The following is a 22,269-nucleotide window of genomic DNA, read 5'->3' as shown; positions in this document are numbered from 1 at the left end:
TGAAGACAGAAAACTAAACAGCAGTGACGTTTGTAAGGTTACTGAAGTTGGGCTAGCTGGTATATAATGATGTGCTACGTGACCGCTAGCAACACAGCTATGTTAGCATAATATAAACAAGCTAACTTTTTTCCCACTCGATAAAAGTTAACGTGAGTGTTCTCGGTGGTCAGGAACAAATGTAATCGCATGGCAGGATGCTGTAAAAGGACCAAACTTCAGCCAGGAGAACAACTGAGATAATCCATCCTCAATACGAGGTTAGTCATTCATGGGCTGGGCTGTAGTTACATCCTAAGGTTTTAAAAACTGAGCTTAAATAAATGATTAGCGGTAATAAAAGCCGAGGGAGGTCAACAGGGATCACTGACTGTTTTAGGAGCTTTTTGAGATCAAATAGAAGAAAATACAAAACATTAAACATGTTAACAACACAAAAGCCATATTAAACGCAGACTACTTTAGACCCGGAAGTAGGATTCGTCGCGTCATCACTGAACAACCGGATAGTCGGGCCTCTTCATGAATAAAACATAAAATCCTTTCTCTGTGTAAAGATTTTATGCAGGTTGTTTTAAACTGAAACTGAAGGCAAAAAAAATCAACCTCTCAATAAAAACAAGCACAAATGAAAGAAAGGAAACAGTGCAGAAAAAGGTTTAATCTTCAAAACGTGTTTGTTCACATTTGCCAACATTTAAATTGTCCTGTTTTGATTCAAGCTGCAAATCTAAGTCCAGTATGCAGTACATATAGAAAGATTAATATGTTAAAGACTGCATAGATATCGTTAAAATGCATAAATCAATTGAGCTATGTAATTCAAAAAAATCAAGGATAGAAAGACATTTTTTTAAAATCACATTATTTTGCAGAATTATGGCCTCTGGAAGCAAAGCTGCTCTTTTAAGTAAAGAGCAGCTTTGTTTTAGTAGTCTGAATTAGTAGTCTGTTTTCATCGCTGCTGCCTCTTCACTTCATGGATGTCTCACAGCCCGTACTTGCTGATGACTTCTTTAGCCTTTGTGACATAGGCCGACATGGCGTCATCCTTGGACATTCCTGAAAGAGTTCAAATTACGAGTGATTTGGACTTAAATAATAATGTCTTAAAGGAGTTTTCTCCTATTTGTATACATGCTTACATAGCCTTTCTCCCATATAGCACTGAAAAGTTGGTTAAACTATGGGAGAGATTCTCATGATGAAGATGCTTAGATAAGATCAGGTCTGTTTATTGGTAATAAATCTAAAAAAACCCTAAAAAGCTTCCTTTTATGAGCTCAACAGGTTCTGATGGCGACCGTGGCTCAGGGGGTTGGGAAGCGTATCTGTAACCGGAAGGTCGCCGGTTCGATCCCCGGGCTCTGTCCTGGTCGTTGTGTCCTTGGGCAAGACACTTTACCCTACTTGCCTACTGGTGTTGGCCAGAGGGGCTGATGGCGCGATATGGCAGCCCCGCTTCTGTCAGTCTGCCCCAGGGCAGCTGTGGCTACACCTGTAGCTGCCTCCACCAGTGTGTGAATGTGAGAGTGAATGAATAGTGGTATTGTAAAGCGCTTTGGGTGCCTTGAAAAGCGCTATATAAATCCAATCCATTATTACTATTATGATAAATCACCACCATGGAAGCTGGCATCTGGGTTGTGTTTTTGTTACGGTAATGTGTAAGTAAAGATAACTTTAAAAAACTGGATTTTTAAAAATCTGTGTGTATATGCGTGCAGTGTTTTTGGGATCATTATCATGCTGCCAGATTATAAACTGTGTCATGAATACTTCTGTTAAAAAACTGTGTTATCTTTGGCTTTTTTCATAGCTTCAGCAAAAGACATGTGAACAAATGATGCGTTTGTGCAACAGGCTGCTAGTAACAAAGGGCCTAAAGATAAAGATTAAAAATGGTACTTCGATCAGTTGTCTCTCGATCGTTTCTCGAGTTAGGTAACTTTTTATTCCTTGAATGATTCAGTGCTAAATTGCTTAACAAATAAAACAGTTCCTCTGAAAATGGTCAGGTACAAGGACTGGACTGAAAATGAGTTAAAGGAGCAAACAATGTCCAAAGGCAAACTTTGAAAGACCTTCAGAAAGCCTGGAGAGCTATTGCTCAAGATCATTTACATGGTCTGAGTCATTGGAAGAAAAATACAAAGAAATGAGTGGAGCTCAACACCACCCTTTGACTCTTTGCACAAGTGTGATGTCACTAAAAATGAACCTATTACAACAAAAAACCCAACAAAATCTGCGTGTAGTCACCTTTTTCTCAAGTACTCAACACTAAACACAGACTTGCAGAAACAGCTCATGTGCAGCTAAATCATGTTAACCTGCAAATGCCTTAACTCAACATTTTTTTAGGGTAATTTTACTTTAAAAAATACATTTTTAAAAAATCAATGAATAAGTGAGTAAAATTAAAACGTTCGTGTGATGTTGGATGAAACTAAGTGGTGAAAATATTTGGATGTTTTGACAATGACTAACTTCTAATTTCCTAAAAGTTACCTCCTGTGAGTCTTAGTTGACACTGAACACACCTCATTTGGAGCAGATTCCTCCATGTTTGCAGAGGAGCAAAATTCAGTTGAACTCATGCTCTATAAACATGTTTTACAAAATTCATTCTCATGACTTACACCTGTGGACTCAGCAGGTTTTGAGTACTAAATAGACAGGCAACAAGGAGGTGGAGCCCCTCCAGTCTGCATGCGTCCTTGCATCCAGTGGAGTGTAAATGTGTGTGTGTGGCTCGTAGTGTAAAAGAACCAATTCCTTTACCTTATTTTGTACAGACAAATACCAAAAACTGTTCCAGCTGCAAACTTGGCAAAAAATATCTGTCTCATATATCCTTGTATGATCTATAACCTGCTAATGAATCACTTTCCCAGCACCTTCAGTTAAAGTGTTTAGTTCTCGTGGACAAATGTAACAATCACAAGCTTTCCTAACTCGTTACCTTTCCTCGACTCCCAGGCGTCCCACTTGGCCTTTCCTTTTAGGTCCAGCATTCCCGGTCTCTCTACAGTTGTGAAAGCACACAGAGAGAAGGAAAAAAAATCTGAACTTAATGAACTCTTTATGGGAGTGATTCAGTTTCTCTGTAGCGGTTCCTACCAGTGTTAATGTCTCCAACAACCGCCTGTTTATAAAGGCCATACAGGAACAGCAGCTCCTCGTCTGTGGGCTTGGCCTTCACCTTCTTCACATCCTCTGCTGCCTTGTCAAATTCTGCCTGCAGGTGACATGAACACTCTTTATGTTTGCCATTAATTATTCAGAAAACATAAGCAGTGTGTCTGCGATGGGAAAACACTGGACTGGAGGCTTTCTTCTCTTTGCAATAAAGTCCAGCAGGAATGTAAAGTAATTACATCGAATACGAGAGTGTGCATATTAATGAGTTACAAGCACTGAATAAGAAATGTGAGTGTGGTATTCTAGGCACGGGGCAGTCCTGGGAAACTGATTGTTGCACAAGCTGGAGATAAACAATGGGCTTTTATATGAGACCAGAGCCTGTGTGCCTACTCAAATAATCTGCTTTTCAAAGGATCTGGGACACAGCAGAACTGATAATTATAGACCACAGGAACCATTTTTAATATGCGCAAAGACCTAAATACCTTTTAACTCTTTACTGAGGTGCGGCTGAAATATATAATGATCCAGCTCTGAATGCTGACCATTGGTCAAAAAGCGGATGTTTGCATATAGATCCAGTTTACCTCCGCATGTTCTCATAGAGACAAACTCTGAATCTAGTGAATTTTCATCATGTTTTCATATTTTCTGCTTCTAAGCAGCACATCTTTAAATTCTAAGAGCAGCATCAGGACCACTGAGCCGAGAGCATTAACGCGTTTAGGCACGACTTTCCTTCATCCACGCCGTCAAAGATGGATGACTTCATACGGCCAGAAGATGGCATGCGCTGTTCGGTTCATCGCGATAATGTAGCATCTAATAAATAATAATAACAATAATAAAAGAGCAAAGAAACGCAGGATTTTACCTGGAGGGTCATCTTGGTAAAGGTAAAGGTTGGGAGCGCAGATGAATGTCCTGCTCTGAAGGGTTTTAAGCAGCAGTAATTGCAGCACAGCTGATCGATGCACTATTGAGAGCCAAGCAGAGGCTTGCAGGGGGAGGGAGCAGACAGCTGCGGAGGTGCTGATTGGCTGCCTGTCACACTCACTCACAGCGACACGCACACGCACACAGACTTTAATAAAGTGGGGCGATATGGTGGACTATGGCACCTAGTCCACTGACTACGTCGATTTTATGACGTGTCATTTGCAACAGTGTAATAAATTTAGGGAGATATAATCATATCAGTTCAGCAGGATTAATACAACCTCTACCACAATATGCTTCCTACACAGAACTCCATGTAAAAATATTTTTTTTAAAAATCTGCCCAAAATTTCATTACATGTGAATGTGTATTATTATTATTTGATTTGATTTTTTTGTTCCACAAGTACAATGTGAAATGTTTCAATTATTGGAGTCTGCTCAAATGAAATTTACTTGGTTCGTGCACATTCAGTTTATACGAAACACATTTCCCTTAACGATGAAGTATTTGAATAAATAAACCTTTTATTTTATATGTTTCATTTTATTCATATTATTGCTTGGTGTAAAAAATCACTTTTGAGTGCATTTAAACCAATTGATTAATTGGTTTAGAAAAGCCTACTTTCTATTTCCTGTGCTCGTGCACTTTTACTCCAGCGGATTCATGAAGGAGACTTCATGCACTTTTCCCTACATCAGACACTACAGTGTCAGATAACAGTGTTCGCCGCCTCAAACTCCACCTTCACTGCCTTCGCTGACTCTTTGATGATTTGACTGTCGTGTCGCCCTTTCGCCGCTGTTCGGCGCTGTGGGGCTTTTTAAATAAAGTTATTTAAATTGAAACAAAATGGCAGCGCCCTGTGTGTCTCTCATGCAGCTGTGCTGAAGCTGTAAAGAAGACGAGGAGAAATGCGTTACCTGCTTTAACTACAGGTAACGGCGGCTGTGTTTGTTTTTAACACTCGCAGAAGCGAAAAGTTTTTTATTAGAGCCGAAGAAGATCCGAAATTTAACGACATTTCCATGTGGGTTAAAGAAATGCGAAATAAAAACGTTACTAACCGTATTAGTGTATAATGGCGTTGTTTGTTTGTTTAGTCTGACTTATGGATAAAAAAAAATTAACAAATGTGCTCTTGTTTTTTCTATTTTATTCACTCATCTTAAAATGTACTTTATTCCTCTTAGTCGTGTTTACTCTTTACTGCTTTTACTTTTTTACCTTTTAAACAAACAAGAAAATAAAAAAGATTTCGGTATGCGTTTTTTATATGTGAGTAAGCTGTTTAACTCATCTTTGGCATTTCTGTGCTTTAATTTAACATCAATAATTATTTACATTTACTGGCCAGTTCATACATCTTCCTTGTGCTGGGTTGGACCCCCATTTGCCTTAAGAACTGCTTTATTTCTTCATGAAAGATTCTTGGGGGATCAACATGTGACCCATGTTGACATGACAGCATTACATTTGTGGCTGCACATACACGATGTGACTCTCCTGTTCCACCAGATCATAAAGGTGCTCTCTCTGAGATCTGGTGATTGTGGAGGTTAAGTACAGGGAACTCATCTGATTGCCTTCATTACCAGTCAGGTGAACGGGTGTACTTAATAAAGTATCCAGTGATTGGTTGCCAGACTCTAAAGCAGTTTTTCTCTCTTTTGTTACAGTGTCGGTTGTTTTATGCTCCAAACAGTCATGGCAGCTCCCGGAAAGCCGACTAAAAAGGAAATCAAAAAGCAGACTCCAGCCAAGACCTCCTTCACTTCACCCTTTGCCTCAAAATGGAGCCCGCTCCCCCAAGAGGACATGCACTTCATCCTGAAAACTCTGAAGGATAAGTTGATCTCAATGGGTCTGGAGAAAAAAGAAGTGAAAGTGTTTCGCCCATGGAGGAAAAAGAAAGGCAAAAAACCTGATGTCGCACCACAACCTGTTCCCCAGGTGAGCGATTCCTCCAAAAACGGCTGGACAGATGTGGCAGCCAGACGGCAGCTGGCCATCGGCATCAACGAGGTGACCAAGGCTCTGGAGAGAAACGAACTCAGACTGCTGCTCGTGTGCAAGTCTGTCAAACCGAAACACATGACTAATCACCTGATCGCTCTGAGCACCACCAGAGGAGTGCCGGCCTGCCAGGTGCCTCGCCTGAGCCAGAGTGTGTCGGAGCCGCTGGGGCTGAAAAGCGTGCTCGCCCTGGGGTTCAGACGGTGCTCCTCCAGTGATGATGGGGTGTTTACCGACACTGTCGATGCCATTAAGCCCAGAGTGCCTACATTGGAAATGGCATGGCTGCAAGGTGCTAAGCCTGAAGAACCTGTTGCCATGGAGGAGGAGGAAGGTGGTGAAAGAAGGGGACAAAAAAGGAAACTGGAAAGTGAATCTGAGGAGGTGTCAGAGTCTCCCTCCTGCACTCTGCAGCCGCTCCAGGTGAAGAGAATCGTTGCTAACCCTGCAAAGAAAAAGAAAGGGAAGCCGAAGAAAAAGCTGTAAAGTGAAAGAGAAACTTTAAAGACTGTTTAGCTCAGGAGTTTCCAGTGTTGTTTATTTTTTGGTTTTTGAACAGTGCTTGCAGCCTCAGTCTGGACATTACTTATGTGAATAGTTTATATAAAGAATTTCTGGAAGCGTAAAGAGAAAAAAAGGTTTATGGGAACAAGGTTTAGACTTTTCTGCCAAGTATTTTTTATCTGGGGAACCCTCAGACCTTCAGGTTTGCATTCATTGTTTCAGCAGATTAGTAGCATTGCATTTGGTTTCATGCATATTTATACAATTGAATATGGTCTGACTGAAGTTTGAATTTCAATTTGTCCACAATTAAAGCTGGTCTGCACACATTGTTTTTTATAAAGGCAATTAAGTTTTTCCTGGTATTTTGATAGTGCTGTTTGTTTTAAATGGAGCTTGTAATATTTGACCCTCAAATGAAATATATTTCCTCTATATCATAGAGAGGGCTGCCTTTACACCACCACCATCTTGGAGCTGTTCTGCTGGATTACTCGGGTACTAAGTAGAAAGTAGTAGTACATTCATGTTGAAATGTAAGCAGAAGTTTTAGACCTCATAGGCAAAAATGAGCCAACTTAACTTCCACACAAGGTGCACCTTATCTGATAGAACAGGAAGCATCAAGTAGCTATTCCCATAATTAAGACATCAACTATGAGTGTTCACAAAATGTCCTTACCCATTTTTCATGCGTGCCATGTTGTCTGCACAGCCGACAGTTCAATAAACCCTGTGTTGATTACAGATTGTGGTTATGTCCTGAAACAAATGGCAGTTGCATTAGATAACTACAGAGCACTTTATGAGCCAACCTGCTTCTTTAATGAGAATTATGGCTCATTAAAGAAGCAGAAGCTCATCAGTGTTCACTGACAGTATTCTCATTAAAGGTATTGCATGACTCAGTGTCTTTCGAACCTCTATGTCCTGTGGATGTCAAATGATATAAATGGTCTAAACATACAACGTATGTTGGCGGCGACGTGGATGATGTGGATGTGCCCGCCCACTGCTGCGGCGGCTAAAGAGACACGACATACAAAAGCAACATGGACACATGGGAGACGAGAAACAGAACCATGAATACTATTAAATCAAAGGACACAAATTAAACCAGATTCACACAGTCCAAAAGATAAACCCTGGATCACTTGACCAAGGGCCATGACACTATCACACAAAATTTAAAGCTGTTCTTTTAAGTAAATAAACGAAGCAGTAGGGAAATTTAATATTTGTTTTTTTTATTTTTGATTTGCAGCTAAATACACTTTTTGTTGTTTTTTTTAATATTTGCAGCTTTTTGTGCTCCCTATCAAGTGAACCCCTCACCTGAAATAATTTAAATAAAATGACATTTTAAAGTATAAACCCCAACAATCAAATGATCCCCTATGAACAAGCACTGGGCAACGGTGGCCAGGAAAAACTCCCTTTCACAGGAAGAAACCTGAGGCAGAACCAGGTTCAAGAAGGGTCAGTCATCTGCCGCGACTGGTTGGGGGGTGAGGGGCAAAATAAAACTTAAAGGAGAGCACTGCATAGTTATCGGAGGTTGGTGTAGTTGGTGGACCGTGGTTGGAAAGCAGGGGAGGTGGACGCACCTGGGGTGCACATAAGTGGTCCGCAGGTGCGCATCAGTTATAAACACAATGCCACAGGGAGCAGCTGGGTCATTCACGTCAGGTGGACATCTTTGAGAAGACCCAGAAAGCTGCAGGAACAATAAGGGCCGCTGTGGCAAGACCTAAACCTACTTTAAGTAGGCATTTGGCACCACGATGCCACATACCAGTACCCTGAACCTCATCCTGAGGTGGTTGAGCAACAGGAGTCTCAAGTCCCTCAGGTTCAGCAGCATTTTTGGTTTTTGAAAACTGTAATTCTTCCACTTGACACTGAATAGTTTTCAAAGCTTTCTCGAGATCTGCATTCCGTTTCTTTAGTTCATTTCTCTCGCTTTCAGCCTTGGACAGCTGAACAACAATGGTGTTGTTCTGTTCAAGGAGAAACTCTTGCGTTTCCTCAAGTTCATGCACATTTTGCTCAAGTGCTCCAATCTGCAGTGTTATCTTTACGGGCACCCCCTCTATCTCGCTTATGCGAATTTTCTTTTTGGGCTCCATGCCCTGGACTATTCCTCTCTCCCCTGAGTTGGACGGTCCTTCCTCTCTCGTTTCTCTGTGAGACACTGAATTGCTGGACGGTTCCTGTGACATTTCTATAAAAGTTTCGCAAAAAACAAAACAAAACCGCTAACTGAATAATTTAAGTGTTAAACTGTTCTCTTTCCCAAGGATTCCTCGCTTGTGAAAACAACTAGGTGTTTCTTGAAATGCCGAGTTAAAGAAACTGGGGTCTATTTATAGATTTTTCTGGCAGCGACCGTGACGTCAGCCATGACGTCAGCTCTCTTCGATCCTTTGATCCTTTGATTCGATCAAAGGAGGACTAAGCCAACTAACCAACCGTCCTCGGTTTTACTATATTCCGACAGAGGATCCATGTGTGTGACGTCATTCATCCCCGAACTGCTGCTTTGTGAGCTCACAGACAGGACAGACAGCGCGTAGCAACGCGCCTAATGATGTTTAAAGGATCCCGAAGCGCAAGTCCATCTTTTCAGACAAACTGCAAAAGAAATTTCCCTCGTAATGACCATAGCTGGACTGGCCATCGGCCCACCGGGCAAGGTGATTTTTCGTGGAATTACAAAAATCTATTGAATCATATTTACTTTGGTGGACAGAAAAAAAAAATACCGTTTGGGTATATTTATACCTGACTGAAGTTTGAATTTCAATTTGTCCACAATTAAAGCTGGTCTGCACACATTGTTTTTTATAAAGGCAATTAAGTTTTTCCTGGTATTTTGATAGTGCTGTTTGTTTTAAATGGAGCTTGTAATATTTGACCCTCAAATGAAATATATTTCCTCTATATCATAGAGAGGGCTGCCTTTACACCACCACCATCTTGGAGCTGTTCTGCTGGATTACTCGGGTACTAAGTAGAAAGTAGTAGTACATTCATGTTGAAATGTAAGCAGAAGTTTTAGCCCTCATAGGCAAAAATGAGCCAACTTAACTTCCACACAAGGTGCACCTTATCTGATAGAATAGGAAGCATCAATTACATAGTAGCTATTCCCATAATTAAGACATCAACTATGAGTGTTCACAAAATGTCCTTACCCATTTTTCATGCGTGCCATGTTGTCTGCACAGCCGACAGTTCAATAAACCCTGTGTTGATTACAGATTGTGGTTATGTCCTGAAACAAATGGCAGTTGCATTAGATAACTACAGAGCACTTTATGAGCCAACCTGCTTCTTTAATGAGAATTATGGCTCATTAAAGAAGCAGAAGCTCATCAGTGTTCACTGACAGTATTCTCATTAAAGGTATTGCATGACTCAAGTGTCTTTCGAACCTCTATGTCCTGTGGATGTCAAATGATATAAATGGTCTAAACATACAACGTATGTTGGCGGCGACGTGGATGATGTGGATGTGCCCGCCCACTGCTGCGGCGGCTAAAGAGACACGACATACAAAAGCAACATGGACACATGGGAGACGAGAAACAGAACCATGAATACTATTAAATCAAAGGACACAAATTAAACCAGATTCACACAGTCCAAAAGATAAACCCTGGATCACTTGACCAAGGGCCATGACACTATCACACAAAATTTAAAGCTGTTCTTTTAAGTAAATAAACGAAGCAGTAGGGAAATTTAATATTTGTTTTTTTTATTTTTTATTTGCAGCTAAATACACCTTTTTTTTAAAATTTTTTTATTTGCAGCTTTTTGTGCTCCCTATCAAGTGAACCCCTCACCTGAAATAATTTAAATAAAATGACATTTTAAAGTATAAACCCCAACAATCAAATGATCCCCTATGAACAAGCACTGGGCAACGGTGGCCAGGAAAAACTCCCTTTCACAGGAAGAAACCTGAGGCAGAACCAGGTTCAAGAAGGGGCAGTCATCTGCCGCGACTGGTTGGGGGGTGAGGGGCAAAATAAAACTTAAAGGAGAGCACTGCATAGTTATCGGAGGTTGGTGTAGTTGGTGGACCGTGGTTGGAAAGCAGGGGAGGTGGACGCACCTGGGGTGCACATAAGTGGTCCGCAGGTGCGCATCAGTTATAAACACAATGCCACAGGGAGCAGCTGGGTCATTCACGTCAGGTGGACATCTTTGAGAAGACCCAGAAAGCTGCAGGAACAATAAGGGCCGCTGTGGCAAGACCTAAACCTACTTTAAGTAGGCATTTGGCACCACGATGCCACATACCAGTACCCTGAACCTCATCCTGAGGTGGTTGAGCAACAGGAGTCTCAAGTCCCTCAGGTTCAGCAGCATTTTTGGTTTTTGAAAACTGTAATTCTTCCACTTGACACTGAATAGTTTTCAAAGCTTTCTCGAGATCTGCATTCCGTTTCTTTAGTTCATTTCTCTCGCTTTCAGCCTTGGACAGCTGAACAACAATGGTGTTGTTCTGTTCAAGGAGAAACTCTTGCATTTCCTCAAGTTCATGCACATTTTGCTCAAGTGCTCCAATCTGCAGTGTTATCTTTACGGGCACCCCCTCTATCTCGCTTATGCGAATTTTCTTTTTGGGCTCCATGCCCTGGACTATTCCTCTCTCCCCTGAGTTGGACGGTCCTTCCTCTCTCGTTTCTCTGTGAGACACTGAATTGCTGGACGGTTCCTGTGACATTTCTATAAAAGTTTCGCAAAAAACAAAACAAAACCGCTAACTGAATAATTTAAGTGTTAAACTGTTCTCTTTCCCAAGGATTCCTGGCTTGTGAAAACAACTAGGTGTTTCTTGAAATGCCGAGTTAAAGAAACTGGGGTCTATTTATAGATTTTTCTGGCAGCGACCGTGACGTCAGCCATGACGTCAGCTCTCTTCGATCCTTTGATCCTTTGATTCGATCAAAGGAGGACTAAGCCAACTAACCAACCGTCCTCGGTTTTACTATATTCCGACAGAGGATCCATGTGTGTGACGTCATTCATCCCCGAACTGCTGCTTTGTGAGCTCACAGACAGGACAGACAGCGCGTAGCAACGCGCCTGATGATGTTTAAAGGATCCCGAAGCGCAAGTCCATCTTTTCAGACAAACTGCAAAAGAAATTTCCCTCGTAATGACCATAGCTGGACTGGCCATTGGCCCACCGGGCAAGGTGATTTTTCGTGGAATTACAAAAATCTATTGAATCATATTTACTTTGGTGGACAGAAAAAAAATAAATATACCGTTTGGGTATATTTATACCTGACTGAAGTTTGAATTTCAATTTGTCCACAATTAAAGCTGGTCTGCACACATTGTTTTTTATAAAGGCAATTAAGTTTTTCCTGGTATTTTGATAGTGCTGTTTGTTTTAAATGGAGCTTGTAATATTTGACCCTCAAATGAAATATATTTCCTCTATATCATAGAGAGGGCTGCCTTTACACCACCACCATCTTGGAGCTGTTCTGCTGGATTACTCGGGTACTAAGTAGAAAGTAGTAGTACATTCATGTTGAAATGTAAGCAGAAGTTTTAGACCTCATAGGCAAAAATGAGCCAACTTAATGATCATTTTCCAAGTTTAGTTTGCTGTAAATATGTATAGATGGACAAAGGTACTGGGAGATTACATCACTTGGTTGAATTGGGAATGTCTTGATGCCCTCCTGGGAAGGGAGGTCTGAGTGCCTCTGCTTAGACTGCTGCTCCCGTGACCCGGATAAGCAGAAAATCGATGGCTGGAGGGGAAAGATTAAGATCGATAGAAAGATCCTTTATTAATCCTTTGCAGGAAATGACATTGCCTCTGCAGACACAGACATAACACCACACATCCCAAACAAAATATCAGCTCCATTACTTATTTCTAATAAAATTAGTATTAATAAATAGAAAAGATCCCAGCCTGATGGTGGAATTGAACTGAGGACCTTTTTGCTGTGAGGCAATAGTGCTAACCACTGTGGTGCCTGAATTACAAATACTTAAATTCAAAATATGTGCTGTGAAAAAGTGTTTCCTGCAGTGCGTCACAAAGGAGTCATGACTCGTGTTCCTTTTTAAAGTGAGTTTATTCAATCAAATATCCATGCTGGTATAGCCGACGTGTGTTGAAACAGATTGTTATTTGCATGGGGTCATGTCTAAATGATGCTGGTACAAGTTCTTCAGCTTTTTCACAGCTTACAATGGAATCGAATAAAAATATTGTTCTTCAGTTAGAGAAAGCTTTATGACATTTCAAAAGTACACCCTCCCTCACCCCACCTCCAAACCTTAAAAAAACCAAAAAAACCAAAAAACAACCTTTAAATAAGGCAGGTACTTCTGACAGAGTTCTCGCTAAAGGGCGTGGCTAGAAACATTGATGCTATAAATCAATGCAGCAGCGAAACAGACATGCTCACAGTTCATTCAGACAGCTGCAAGCAACACATCTGTGACACAGCAACATCCATGAGGCACACAGCTTTGACCCAGCGACCCACTCTCAGTTAAATTAATGCCAGGAACACGTTTGTAGAAGATAACGTCATTCAACCTTTAAGTGATTTTTAAAAAGAACAACAACATCTTTGAGCCCTGAAGCACCAACAGGACAAATATTTATCCTCTTCTGGCTAATCTATAAAGGGATGATTAGAAAAGTACATCAAATATTAACAATAAAGTCATTAAAATAAAAAGCAGCCTCTTTACCTTGCAAGTTACGCAGAGCCCCGTGAACATTAAGGAACTAGAACATTTAAATTAACCAGCAGCTCCACCACAGACAAAAAAATAAAACAGTTTTATCAAAGATCCTCATCCAGCTCTTAAATCACAAATCTGACAGTGATGTTTGTTTTAAATACTGAAAAGGAGGAAAGAAATGATGTAAGACATTAAAAAAAAGAAAAAGAAGGTACAGTTATAAATATCACAACCGTTTCACGCACTTAGCTGCACAACACATGTAGAAAAAAAACAAACATACACAAAATACAGTATCATTAAAAAAAATAAACCCAGAGAAGTCAATGAAAGCGGATCTGGAGGAGAGGACACTTCAAGCTGATGCCACTGCACCCGTGATTAAACAAGTCCTTTGTTTAATAAGCACAGAGCAGTTTATCCACTGCTGTGGGTGGCAGTGACCAAAGTAACAGAAGATGTGCCCTGTTTGCTTTAACCGCTGCTGAACAGAGTCCTTCCATAGTAAATAAACCTCATTTTTTTTAAACCTGGCTCTAAACAGAAACTTTAAATTTTTTTGTATAAAATCGAAGTTTTTCCCCACGTTCACCGGCGTCATTCTCACTGCCCTGCTTATGCACTGACCAGACCAGCTCCTATTACTTCTAACTGAACAGCTTTACTAACTGGACAGCACACCACTGACATGCAAACAACCCTACGCTTGGGTTTGTTACTACAAAGAGTGTACAACCAAACATGTTGTTTTAATGTATTAAAAAACGCCAGCTCTAGAAACGGTTTTATAAGGTGAAAACTGCGCCCGTCTTTCATAAAAAAAAAACATGGCTGTTCAGATTCTAGGGCAATCCCATCTGATCTGAAACGAGGACCCATTTATTTTGTATGTTTAAGAACGGAGTAATTGTGCTTCGTCTCTGCAATACATTCATTAAAAAAAATAAACAAACCCCCAAACACTTTGAACAAACTCGGTGACTTCTAAGCTACTCATGAGGAGAATACTTTGGATCAGCCCTCCCAAACCCCTCAAACTCACACTACACAAATAAATATGATCTGCCTTTAAATGTACAATTAACTACCATATGCTCTTTAACAAAGCACATGTATATCAATGCACCAGTGGGATGAATCCTTTTTTCCTCCCTCTCAGTGTTTGCAGTTTGTCATTTTAAAAGTTAAGATCAGCATTTCTAATTCTACTGAGGCCCAAAACAGCCAGCAGAGACACTCGACTGACCGCACTGATATGAAACTGGAGCAAAAATAAGTGCAGCAGGAGCAGAAAGGAGGAGAAGAAAGGGGTTTGGGAACAGTAACTGTATGGACAGGATAAATAAAATTACAACAGTTGTTAATTATGTCAGGTCTTGCTTGCTTAGTTGATTATCATTTACATAGTTCCACGTAAGTAAAGTTAAATGACGTGCCGGTCCATTGGTGTCTACTGAGGAAGAAGAACTTAAAACAGAATACACAATGTCAAGGCATCCTCGAGTGTCAGACCGGTGTGTGTGTGTTTTAAACGTGAGCGCTTATGTCAGGAGCGTTGTGTCGTATGAGTATCTCAGGCATAGCATGACTTCACATTCAGGATGTTGGATGGTTTAAGAGTTTTCACCTCCGGGTGAACTGAGAATGTTTTTGATGATACAAGTGCCGAGTGAAAGCTCCACTCGGGCGCCAGGTTGGATTTACTGTCGCAGTTCTCATTGTCTAGCTCGGGCCACCTGCGTGTCCAGGTAAGGTATTTCCAGAGATCGCTGAGAGCCTCCCGAGTTTATGCAGCTGCCGTGAAGAGAGCTGCTACTGAAGGACCAGGCCAACCTGAAACACACAGATCAAACTTTTTATGATCATAGGCTAGCAAAGCAATTGCAAATCATCACCCTCTACCTCCGTGCTTGACTGCTGGTATGAGGTGTTTGCACTGATAAACTCCACTTTGGTCTAATTTGTCAAAAGGACATTGTTCCAAAAGTCCTGTGTTTTTTCCCAATCAAAACTAGGCTTCCATGATCTAAGGCATACTCAATCATGTCAGAGGATGATTTCTCCTTATCAGGCCTCTGTGGATTTGCTTCAAAGCTATAGACTTATTTGACTGTGAAGCTTGCACAATCAGGCACAAGAAGCAGCTCTACTGAGATCTGAACCAAAGACTATTTCCACTTTTTCCACTAATTGTCATGGAGTCTTATCACAGGATGCTGACCAATAGTTGGTGTGTGATTACCACCTGAGACTGACCTTATCAGGGTCCATAGGGGGACATTTCCAGTTGTAGAGGTAATACTGCAGATTTCCATCTCCTATCCCAAACTTGAGCTTCTCCAGAAACACCTTATTCTCCATTAGGTCCAAGGCATTGAACACATCAAAACCTTTCTGTTAAACACAAAGAACAAACACCATGATAACTAACACAGCAGCAAGAAAATTATCAAAAGTATCTGGGGAAACCCTGCTCTCAGTTTGCGTTTGTATGCAGAGCTCAGAGTAGCCTTGCCAGCTGGTTGACACCAGGCCCATACTACGAAGCAGCAGGATTTTAGCTTATCCCAGTAACCTTGGGGGTTACCCCTGAGTTTTCTGCACTATGAAAGTGGTTCACTTCTTCTCGGGGTACATCGCCATAGTAACTTGTGCTGCAAACCTAACCTGAGTTATATTCCAGTTATATTGCCTACTGACTGATCAAGTCTTGTGAAAATAGCTTCACCATTCATTTTATTAGTAATAAATACAGTTTATTTCGTTCAATTTTATTTCTTGAGTTTTTTTAATCAATAATATCATGAATATAATCTGGACACCCATTTCTACTTGACTTCATATCAGTCGCAGGTAGCCTAAGTCTACATTTGAATTCTGTTTTTGTGTTTGTTCTTTACATGCTCTTAGACTATTCAACACCATGGAGGGTGCAGCTGAAAAAAAACAAAACAAAATAAAGCAAAACAAAAAACAAGACCACGATATGCAAATCTGAACACTGGACTACTTGATTATAACCCATCAGATTCTCGTGTTTCTTAATGGTAAAGTTGTGATATTAGTAAGTCTGTTAACTCACACAACTGGCATTTTTGTCAGCTTTTCTTTCTGCCATCAAAATAGGCTAAACTTTGTTTTTCCTCTCACACCCCTGACTTTTCTGCAGAAGCTGTGTCACCTGCATTCTCTATTGTGTGTAGCCTCTTCATATTTTCTAATATTACAGTTTACTCTTCATTTGTAAAATCAGACACTCAGCTTCCGGTACAATAAAAAGTTTGACTGGTCAGATGTCCTTGTATCTAGATCCAGAAACTCTGAATCAACTTGAGTGCTGATGTTAGAGGAAGTGACTTGAGATAATAGAAAACTACCATGGAACTTGGTTCTCAGCACAGAGCCCTGCTCTGGCCTCAAATAAATAAAGATCAGACCGGGTCAGTCTCTCTCACTTTTATCCTCTACTGCACAAGTAAAATGTTGGATCATACTCTCACTCCTCATCTATCTAACCAAACATCACTGACTCCCAATGATTTATAAGGCTTTGCGTTAAAAAGAAAAAGAAAAAAAAAAGTACATAAACCATCTTGGTATTCATAAAATAAAATATCTATCCATCTATATAATCAGTCTGGTCTGTATTGTGCCATTTTTTCCTCCTCACACGTGCGTCTTCTTGTTGCTGTTTATGTTTATGTCACTGATCTCATCAGCTGTTGTCTTTGGTACTGGCAAGTGTTTAAAAGCAGAAAGTAAGATTACCAGTTTGGCCAGGATCAGTGCATCATTCATTAAGTCCAGTAGCGGGGTTTGTGTATGAATGTTGTAAAAAGAGTAAGCAGCCTTCAGGCTCCTATGGAGAGGGTGATGCATCACAGTCGAGGGCAAAGTGTAGAAACTAGTGAAATCTGTGAGAATGCCACCAGCACCCTGAGGGAAATAAAAACAAGAACAATGTCACTTTAAGTGCAGAAGAGCCATCAACATCAGGCTGCAAATCTGAATCCACACACCTCTACTACATATGTGTCAATTATGTTGTCCTGTGGTAAGAACCAGTGAGCCACCTCCTCCTCTCCCATAGAAGGAGCAAGTTGGAAACGTCTCAAGTATCTCTGTAGCAGTTCAGTAACCTGACCGACGTCGCGCCTTTCCATCGGCCGCAGACCTGGAGTCTTGGTGCTCTGCACAGGGTGGAGAGAGCAAAATGAAAATCTCTAAGAGTTCCTGCTATCAAGAGGAACAGCGAGATGCAGGACTTATGAGTGTAAGTGTTTACATCTGGTAGTCTGTAGAGTTTCATGGTTCTTTGCAGGGTCATGTTTCTGCTCAGATGGGAAAATTTAACTTCCACAAGCTTTCTAGGGTTCAAAGAGCGGTGCCAGTACCTGGGGATAAAAAATACCCAAAAAAACAAAACAGGAGACCAAGATTAAAAAGAAAAAAGGAGTGCTTCCTGAATTCAAAACACTTCCACTAGATGTGCTCTTTAGAAGAGATACGTATAAGCTAACATATCAAAAAACAAACAAACACCAGGGCACTCTGTTTCATTAAAAAATTAAAATGCTTATATTCTCATGGCACTGAATGGCTGAATCTTTCTAGTGTTGTTCCACCAATAGCAAACCTATGGTTAAGAGTGGAAAACTTGACCAGTAAAGTACTGGTGGAGTTTTACTGGTGGAAAAGATTCAGAGTAGACTCAATTTTCCCCCATCAGAGCTTTAAGTTAAATATGACCATGCCATGAGTATAAAGGTATTTTAATTTTATATGAAAAGAGAGTGCCTTGTTTTATATATTTTAACATGTGTGACTAGTGAATAACATACCTGCATGTAGACACGGGTTTAGGCAGCACAACTCCAGCGGTGTATACGGCCTGAAATATTCCTTCTAAGTTCACTCTCCTTGTTATCTCTCTGATGAGCACAGGAGCAACGCGCTTTGAACGCAGCTTCTTATGAACACACAGGAAGTTGATTTCTACCATCCTCTTCAGCCTGGAGCCACAAGCGAGAAAAGAAAAGAAACAAAAGGATGGATTGAATGAGTAAAACACTTTCCCCATCACTGCTGTTCTCAAATGCATACAATAAGTAATGAACACTCACGTATCATAGACTCGTATATCTGCAGGGATGGCACTGATGAAGCCAACGAGCTTCTTATTTGAAGACACTCTCACTCCGCAATGCCACTGTGGTAACCAGCCAGGTGGACGTAAAGCCCTGAGAGGGGAAAAAATCTTTTTATTATAACCGCATACATTTAAAGCTACTGTACTGCATCATGTGATAAACATGAAGAAGCTTACCATTTAAGAAAGTTTGGAGAATAATCAAATCTGAACATGTTATCATCATCCTCCACATAATTTTCATTTAACAACGTGTACAATTCCTTCAGCTGCAAAAGAGCGTGACAATAAATCATTCTGTTTTGATTAATCTGATTAATCTCATTGGTGTATTTTGAACAAAGACTGCACTTACAACATCTGCATTACTGAGATCCAAAGTGTCCCACATAAAGCCTTGAGGTAAAGAATATGGCTCCTGTCTGATGTTCTCTTTGTCAGCCTCAATTGGCCCGTGACTCGTCACAACTTCATCTACAAAAATAGCACAGCCTTTTGTCAAAGGTTTGCAACTGTTTTCCAATCACCACACTTCACGGGACCTCATAAAACTCCATGTCCTTAAACTGTGAGCAATGCACAAAACCGCTGATGGCATCAGACTTTATATAAATCTGCTGCCGTTTGTCCTGCGTCGACCCCCACAGCCTGTGGCTGCACAAAGGCCTAACTCGTTGGGTCATGGCTGTTATGGAAACAGCTTGATCTAATGCTGCTGAGCATGCCCAGTGGGAATGCATGGACCCCTACTGTACATTGCAGCTGACATGTTTCTAAGATACTGGCCTAAATCAGCAGACTGAGGAGATAAAACCAGCAGATGGCGCTGGTGCAGAAAGAAAAATAATTTCTGTTGACAGAGGAAATAATACCAATTTAAACAGGAGTGCAGTTCATTTAAATGAATTTAACTAAGTACTTACTTAATTTTGGGACAGGCTGAGTATCCCAGAACTGGTACTTGTGCTTGGCTGCCTCATCTATACTCTTTGCTGGACCCTGGCAGGAAAGCAGCTCCATAGCTCTTTGGATGTCCTGCAGCTTCTGGATGGGCAGCCCAGGGTTCTGATTTAAAGCGGGCACACATACACAGATTACTTAATGTCTGTATCACTCAACCAAACACTGGATGCTTTAAATAATCTAAATGTAGACGAGAGGCAACATCAGAGTGCATGCAAATAAACAGTCTTATAGTCATGTTTACACAGGTCTTTTCCTACACACTATACTCCCACTGAGCAAGAGAAACCGGATTAATCATGTCACTGTATAAATGATTGATGAAGTCAATGATCTTTAAATTATAAATGCAAAAACCCAAATATGACAGTCCCTGTCATTAAATCATTTGGTTAAGCTTGATTTGCTTTCTTCATCCGATCAGAACATCAGAGTCTGGATGTAGTTATTGTTTATTTTTCTAAAGCAGCATGCAGTATGTAGAAATCTCACAGCTGGCTAAAAGTTTGTGATATATCCTTTTAGCAAAATAAACTACCTCATTCTAGAACCTCATTACAGAATACAAACAGGGAGCATGCCAAGGCTGGAAAAACCTTACTGACTATGACACATTGACGGCAAACAAGCTGAATTCTGGGTTGTTGCTTTCCCTTTTCTTACCCCTCCTCTTTTATTTTCAGGATATTAAAAGAACCTTGTTTTGTATTGTATCCCCTGCCCTAAAAAAAGGGTGTGTGCACTCTTTTCACTGGGTCATCATCACCATCACACCTTGATCTCCTGAGAGTCCGAGGCAGAGTCAGACTTGGCTCCCCCCGAGCTTGGCTTCTCTTTCTTCCTCTTCTGCTTCTTCTTCTTCCTCTTGGCCCCCAGCTCTCCCCCTGGACTGCTACAGACATGAAAACAAACGATGAGGATGGATGCTGGCTAGACCCGCACACAGAGCTAACGTTAGCTACCATAGCAACGAATGACAGCTCAGCTACTTAACGTTAGCTAGCTAGCGGTTTGTCTTAATGGTTGCCCGCCATGTCATTCAGTCGGAGAGCTTTAAAGAGGTCACAACGTTATAAACAGTTCAAGACGGCCTGTGTTTGCTGTCTGCTAATACTAGCAGGCTCACTGCCTTAGCCGCTCACAAGCAGGCTGCCTGGAATATCATTACTGCGTTTCCCCGAGCCGACCGGACAGGCCACCCCTCACCCTTGCATATGCTCATTCTCCTCCTCGTTGTCTCCGTCTATCCCGCAGGTGTCCTGGTCGTCCAGCTCCAGGCTCTGCTGACTGGCTGCGGATTCACTGTCCTCCGCCATCATAAAAATGTTTTAAAAATATAGTCAGCCACCGTTTAACAGAGCTAACGGGGAGCGGGCGAGAGATGGAAAAAACAAAGAAAATGTCGAAGGAAATCGCGCCGCCTAGAGGCCAAAGGCGGGAACTCAGACCTGAGCTGCTGCCTTTAACATGAAGCCAAGTGGTACCCAAACTAGACTTTTACCTTATTTCAAACATATAGCCATTTAAATGTTATAGACACTTTAGACACTTGTTTCTGATACTGAGAGGGAAAATAAATACATATTACAAATTACAGGTAATAAAAAAAAAAGACAAAAATCTAAAATTATTTTTTTAAATAAGAAAATACAAAGTAAAAATAAATTGTCAGTTTTTTAAAACTAGATACTGGGATATCTGCTGGACTATCAGCAAGTGTGTTCTAAATTCATACTATCAATGAGAAAAACACGTGCAAAGTAGCACTTTTTGCTACTTCAACATTTTTAAACACATTTAAATTAGGTAAACAAAACCATCCTGGAAAAGAATTGATGATGTAGCAGAAGAAACAAAAAGCCTAAAGGTTACAATTAAATAAAAATACCTGTTTAAATGTACAAAAATATAACAACTCTGCGCTGCATAAGGCATGTTTTAGACAGCAACTTCGGGGATTTGATATCATTTAGGATTATTCAGTTTTCTTATATCAAATACATATAAAAACACACAGATCCCGATCAGTTACTTAAGTTAATCTAATTAATCCGTTAATAAAAACCATCCTCAGTGAGTCTGGGAGTGTTGGTGTCTTTATGGAAGGCTGTAGTCAGGACCATGGAGGTATAACTGATATGTTTTTGTAGATATCTGACCTATCTGAAAATAAAGATGAGAAATGTTTTTACCATTGTATGTTCTCAAGAGCTTTATAATGATAAGTACTACAAATAAATTTGTTTTTAAAAAATGGTGAAAATTACCCTCAGAAAGGACATTAATTTACGCTCAACGGCGATTTTGTTAGGTACACCTACTCTGTAATGCAAATATCTAATGGCAGCGGTTTGGTGCAATTAGGAATGCAAGCATGATCAAGATGACCTGCTGAAGTTCAAGCCGAACATCAGAATAGAGAAGAAAAGTGATTTAAGTGAATCTGACACCGGGAACCACCCTGTGTGTAAACAGGCTGGTCTAGACAGGTCAATTTAACAGTTTCTTTAAAAAAAACTGGCAATTTTCTGGGATTTTTCTCCACACAACCATCTCTATAGAGTTTACAGAGAATGGTCGAGTGAGCGGCAGCTTTCTGGATGAAGAGGCCAGAGGTCATAGCCAGATTGCTTTGAGTTGATAGCAACTCAAATAACCACTCGTTATGACCAAGATATGCAGAAGCACAGAAGCAGAAGACCACACAGTCAGCTAAAAACAAAAAAAGTGAGTATACAGTCCAACACTGGACAACAGAAGATTGGGAGACGTTGCCTAGTGAGTCTTGATTTCTGCTGCAACATAGATG

At 40.7% G+C, this 22,269-nt stretch overlaps 3 protein-coding genes across 7 annotated transcripts; 1 reads left to right on the top strand and 2 right to left on the bottom strand.

Moving 5' to 3' along the window:
- Nucleotides 1–728: 728 nt before the first annotated feature.
- acbd7 (acyl-CoA binding domain containing 7) lies at nucleotides 729–4,177 on the bottom strand. Its single transcript, XM_080895609.1, has 4 exons — nucleotides 4,022–4,177; nucleotides 3,124–3,241; nucleotides 2,966–3,028; nucleotides 729–1,062 (listed from the first exon to the last, which is right to left on the bottom strand). Exons 1-4 carry the CDS (start codon nucleotides 4,031–4,033, stop codon nucleotides 989–991), a joined length of 267 nt encoding a protein of 88 aa, XP_080751735.1. The 5' UTR covers nucleotides 4,034–4,177; the 3' UTR covers nucleotides 729–988.
- A 690-nt stretch (nucleotides 4,178–4,867) lies between these two features.
- rpp38 (ribonuclease P/MRP 38 subunit) lies at nucleotides 4,868–7,077 on the top strand. Of its 4 annotated transcripts, XM_080895605.1 has the most exons (3): nucleotides 4,921–5,105; nucleotides 5,350–5,368; nucleotides 5,770–7,077. In XM_080895605.1, the coding sequence occupies exon 3, from the start codon at nucleotides 5,783–5,785 to the stop codon at nucleotides 6,590–6,592; it is 810 nt and encodes a 269-aa protein (XP_080751731.1). In that variant the 5' UTR covers nucleotides 4,921–5,105; nucleotides 5,350–5,368; nucleotides 5,770–5,782; the 3' UTR covers nucleotides 6,593–7,077. The 4 variants fall into 4 exon arrangements, with proteins under 4 accessions (XP_080751732.1, XP_080751731.1, XP_080751733.1 ...); XM_080895606.1 differs by lacking the exon at nucleotides 5,350–5,368 and having other exon boundaries at nucleotides 4,868–5,028; XM_080895607.1 differs by lacking the exon at nucleotides 5,350–5,368 and having other exon boundaries at nucleotides 4,921–5,120.
- Nucleotides 7,078–12,697: 5,620 nt separating this feature from the next.
- On the bottom strand, nucleotides 12,698–20,891 carry nmt2 (N-myristoyltransferase 2). Of its 2 annotated transcripts, none has more exons than XM_080897166.1 (12): nucleotides 20,667–20,891; nucleotides 20,235–20,352; nucleotides 19,421–19,562; nucleotides 18,853–18,971; nucleotides 18,675–18,766; nucleotides 18,472–18,588; nucleotides 18,190–18,360; nucleotides 17,634–17,742; nucleotides 17,368–17,538; nucleotides 17,117–17,284; nucleotides 15,605–15,742; nucleotides 12,698–15,181 (listed from the first exon to the last, which is right to left on the bottom strand). In XM_080897166.1, exons 1-12 carry the CDS (start codon nucleotides 20,777–20,779, stop codon nucleotides 15,161–15,163), a joined length of 1,479 nt encoding a protein of 492 aa, XP_080753292.1. In that variant the 5' UTR covers nucleotides 20,780–20,891; the 3' UTR covers nucleotides 12,698–15,160. The 2 variants fall into 2 exon arrangements, with proteins under 2 accessions (XP_080753292.1, XP_080753293.1); XM_080897167.1 differs by having other exon boundaries at nucleotides 20,235–20,349.
- Between the last annotated feature and the right edge of the window lie 1,378 nt (nucleotides 20,892–22,269).

Source organism: Rhamphochromis sp. 'chilingali' (assembly GCF_963969265.1).
Source record: "Rhamphochromis sp. 'chilingali' genome assembly, chromosome: 11".
In the NCBI taxonomy this organism is placed as follows: Eukaryota; Metazoa; Chordata; class Actinopteri; order Cichliformes; family Cichlidae; genus Rhamphochromis; species Rhamphochromis sp. 'chilingali'.
The sequence above is the reverse complement of the archived record's forward strand: the minus strand, read 5'-3'. Positions and strand labels throughout refer to the sequence as shown.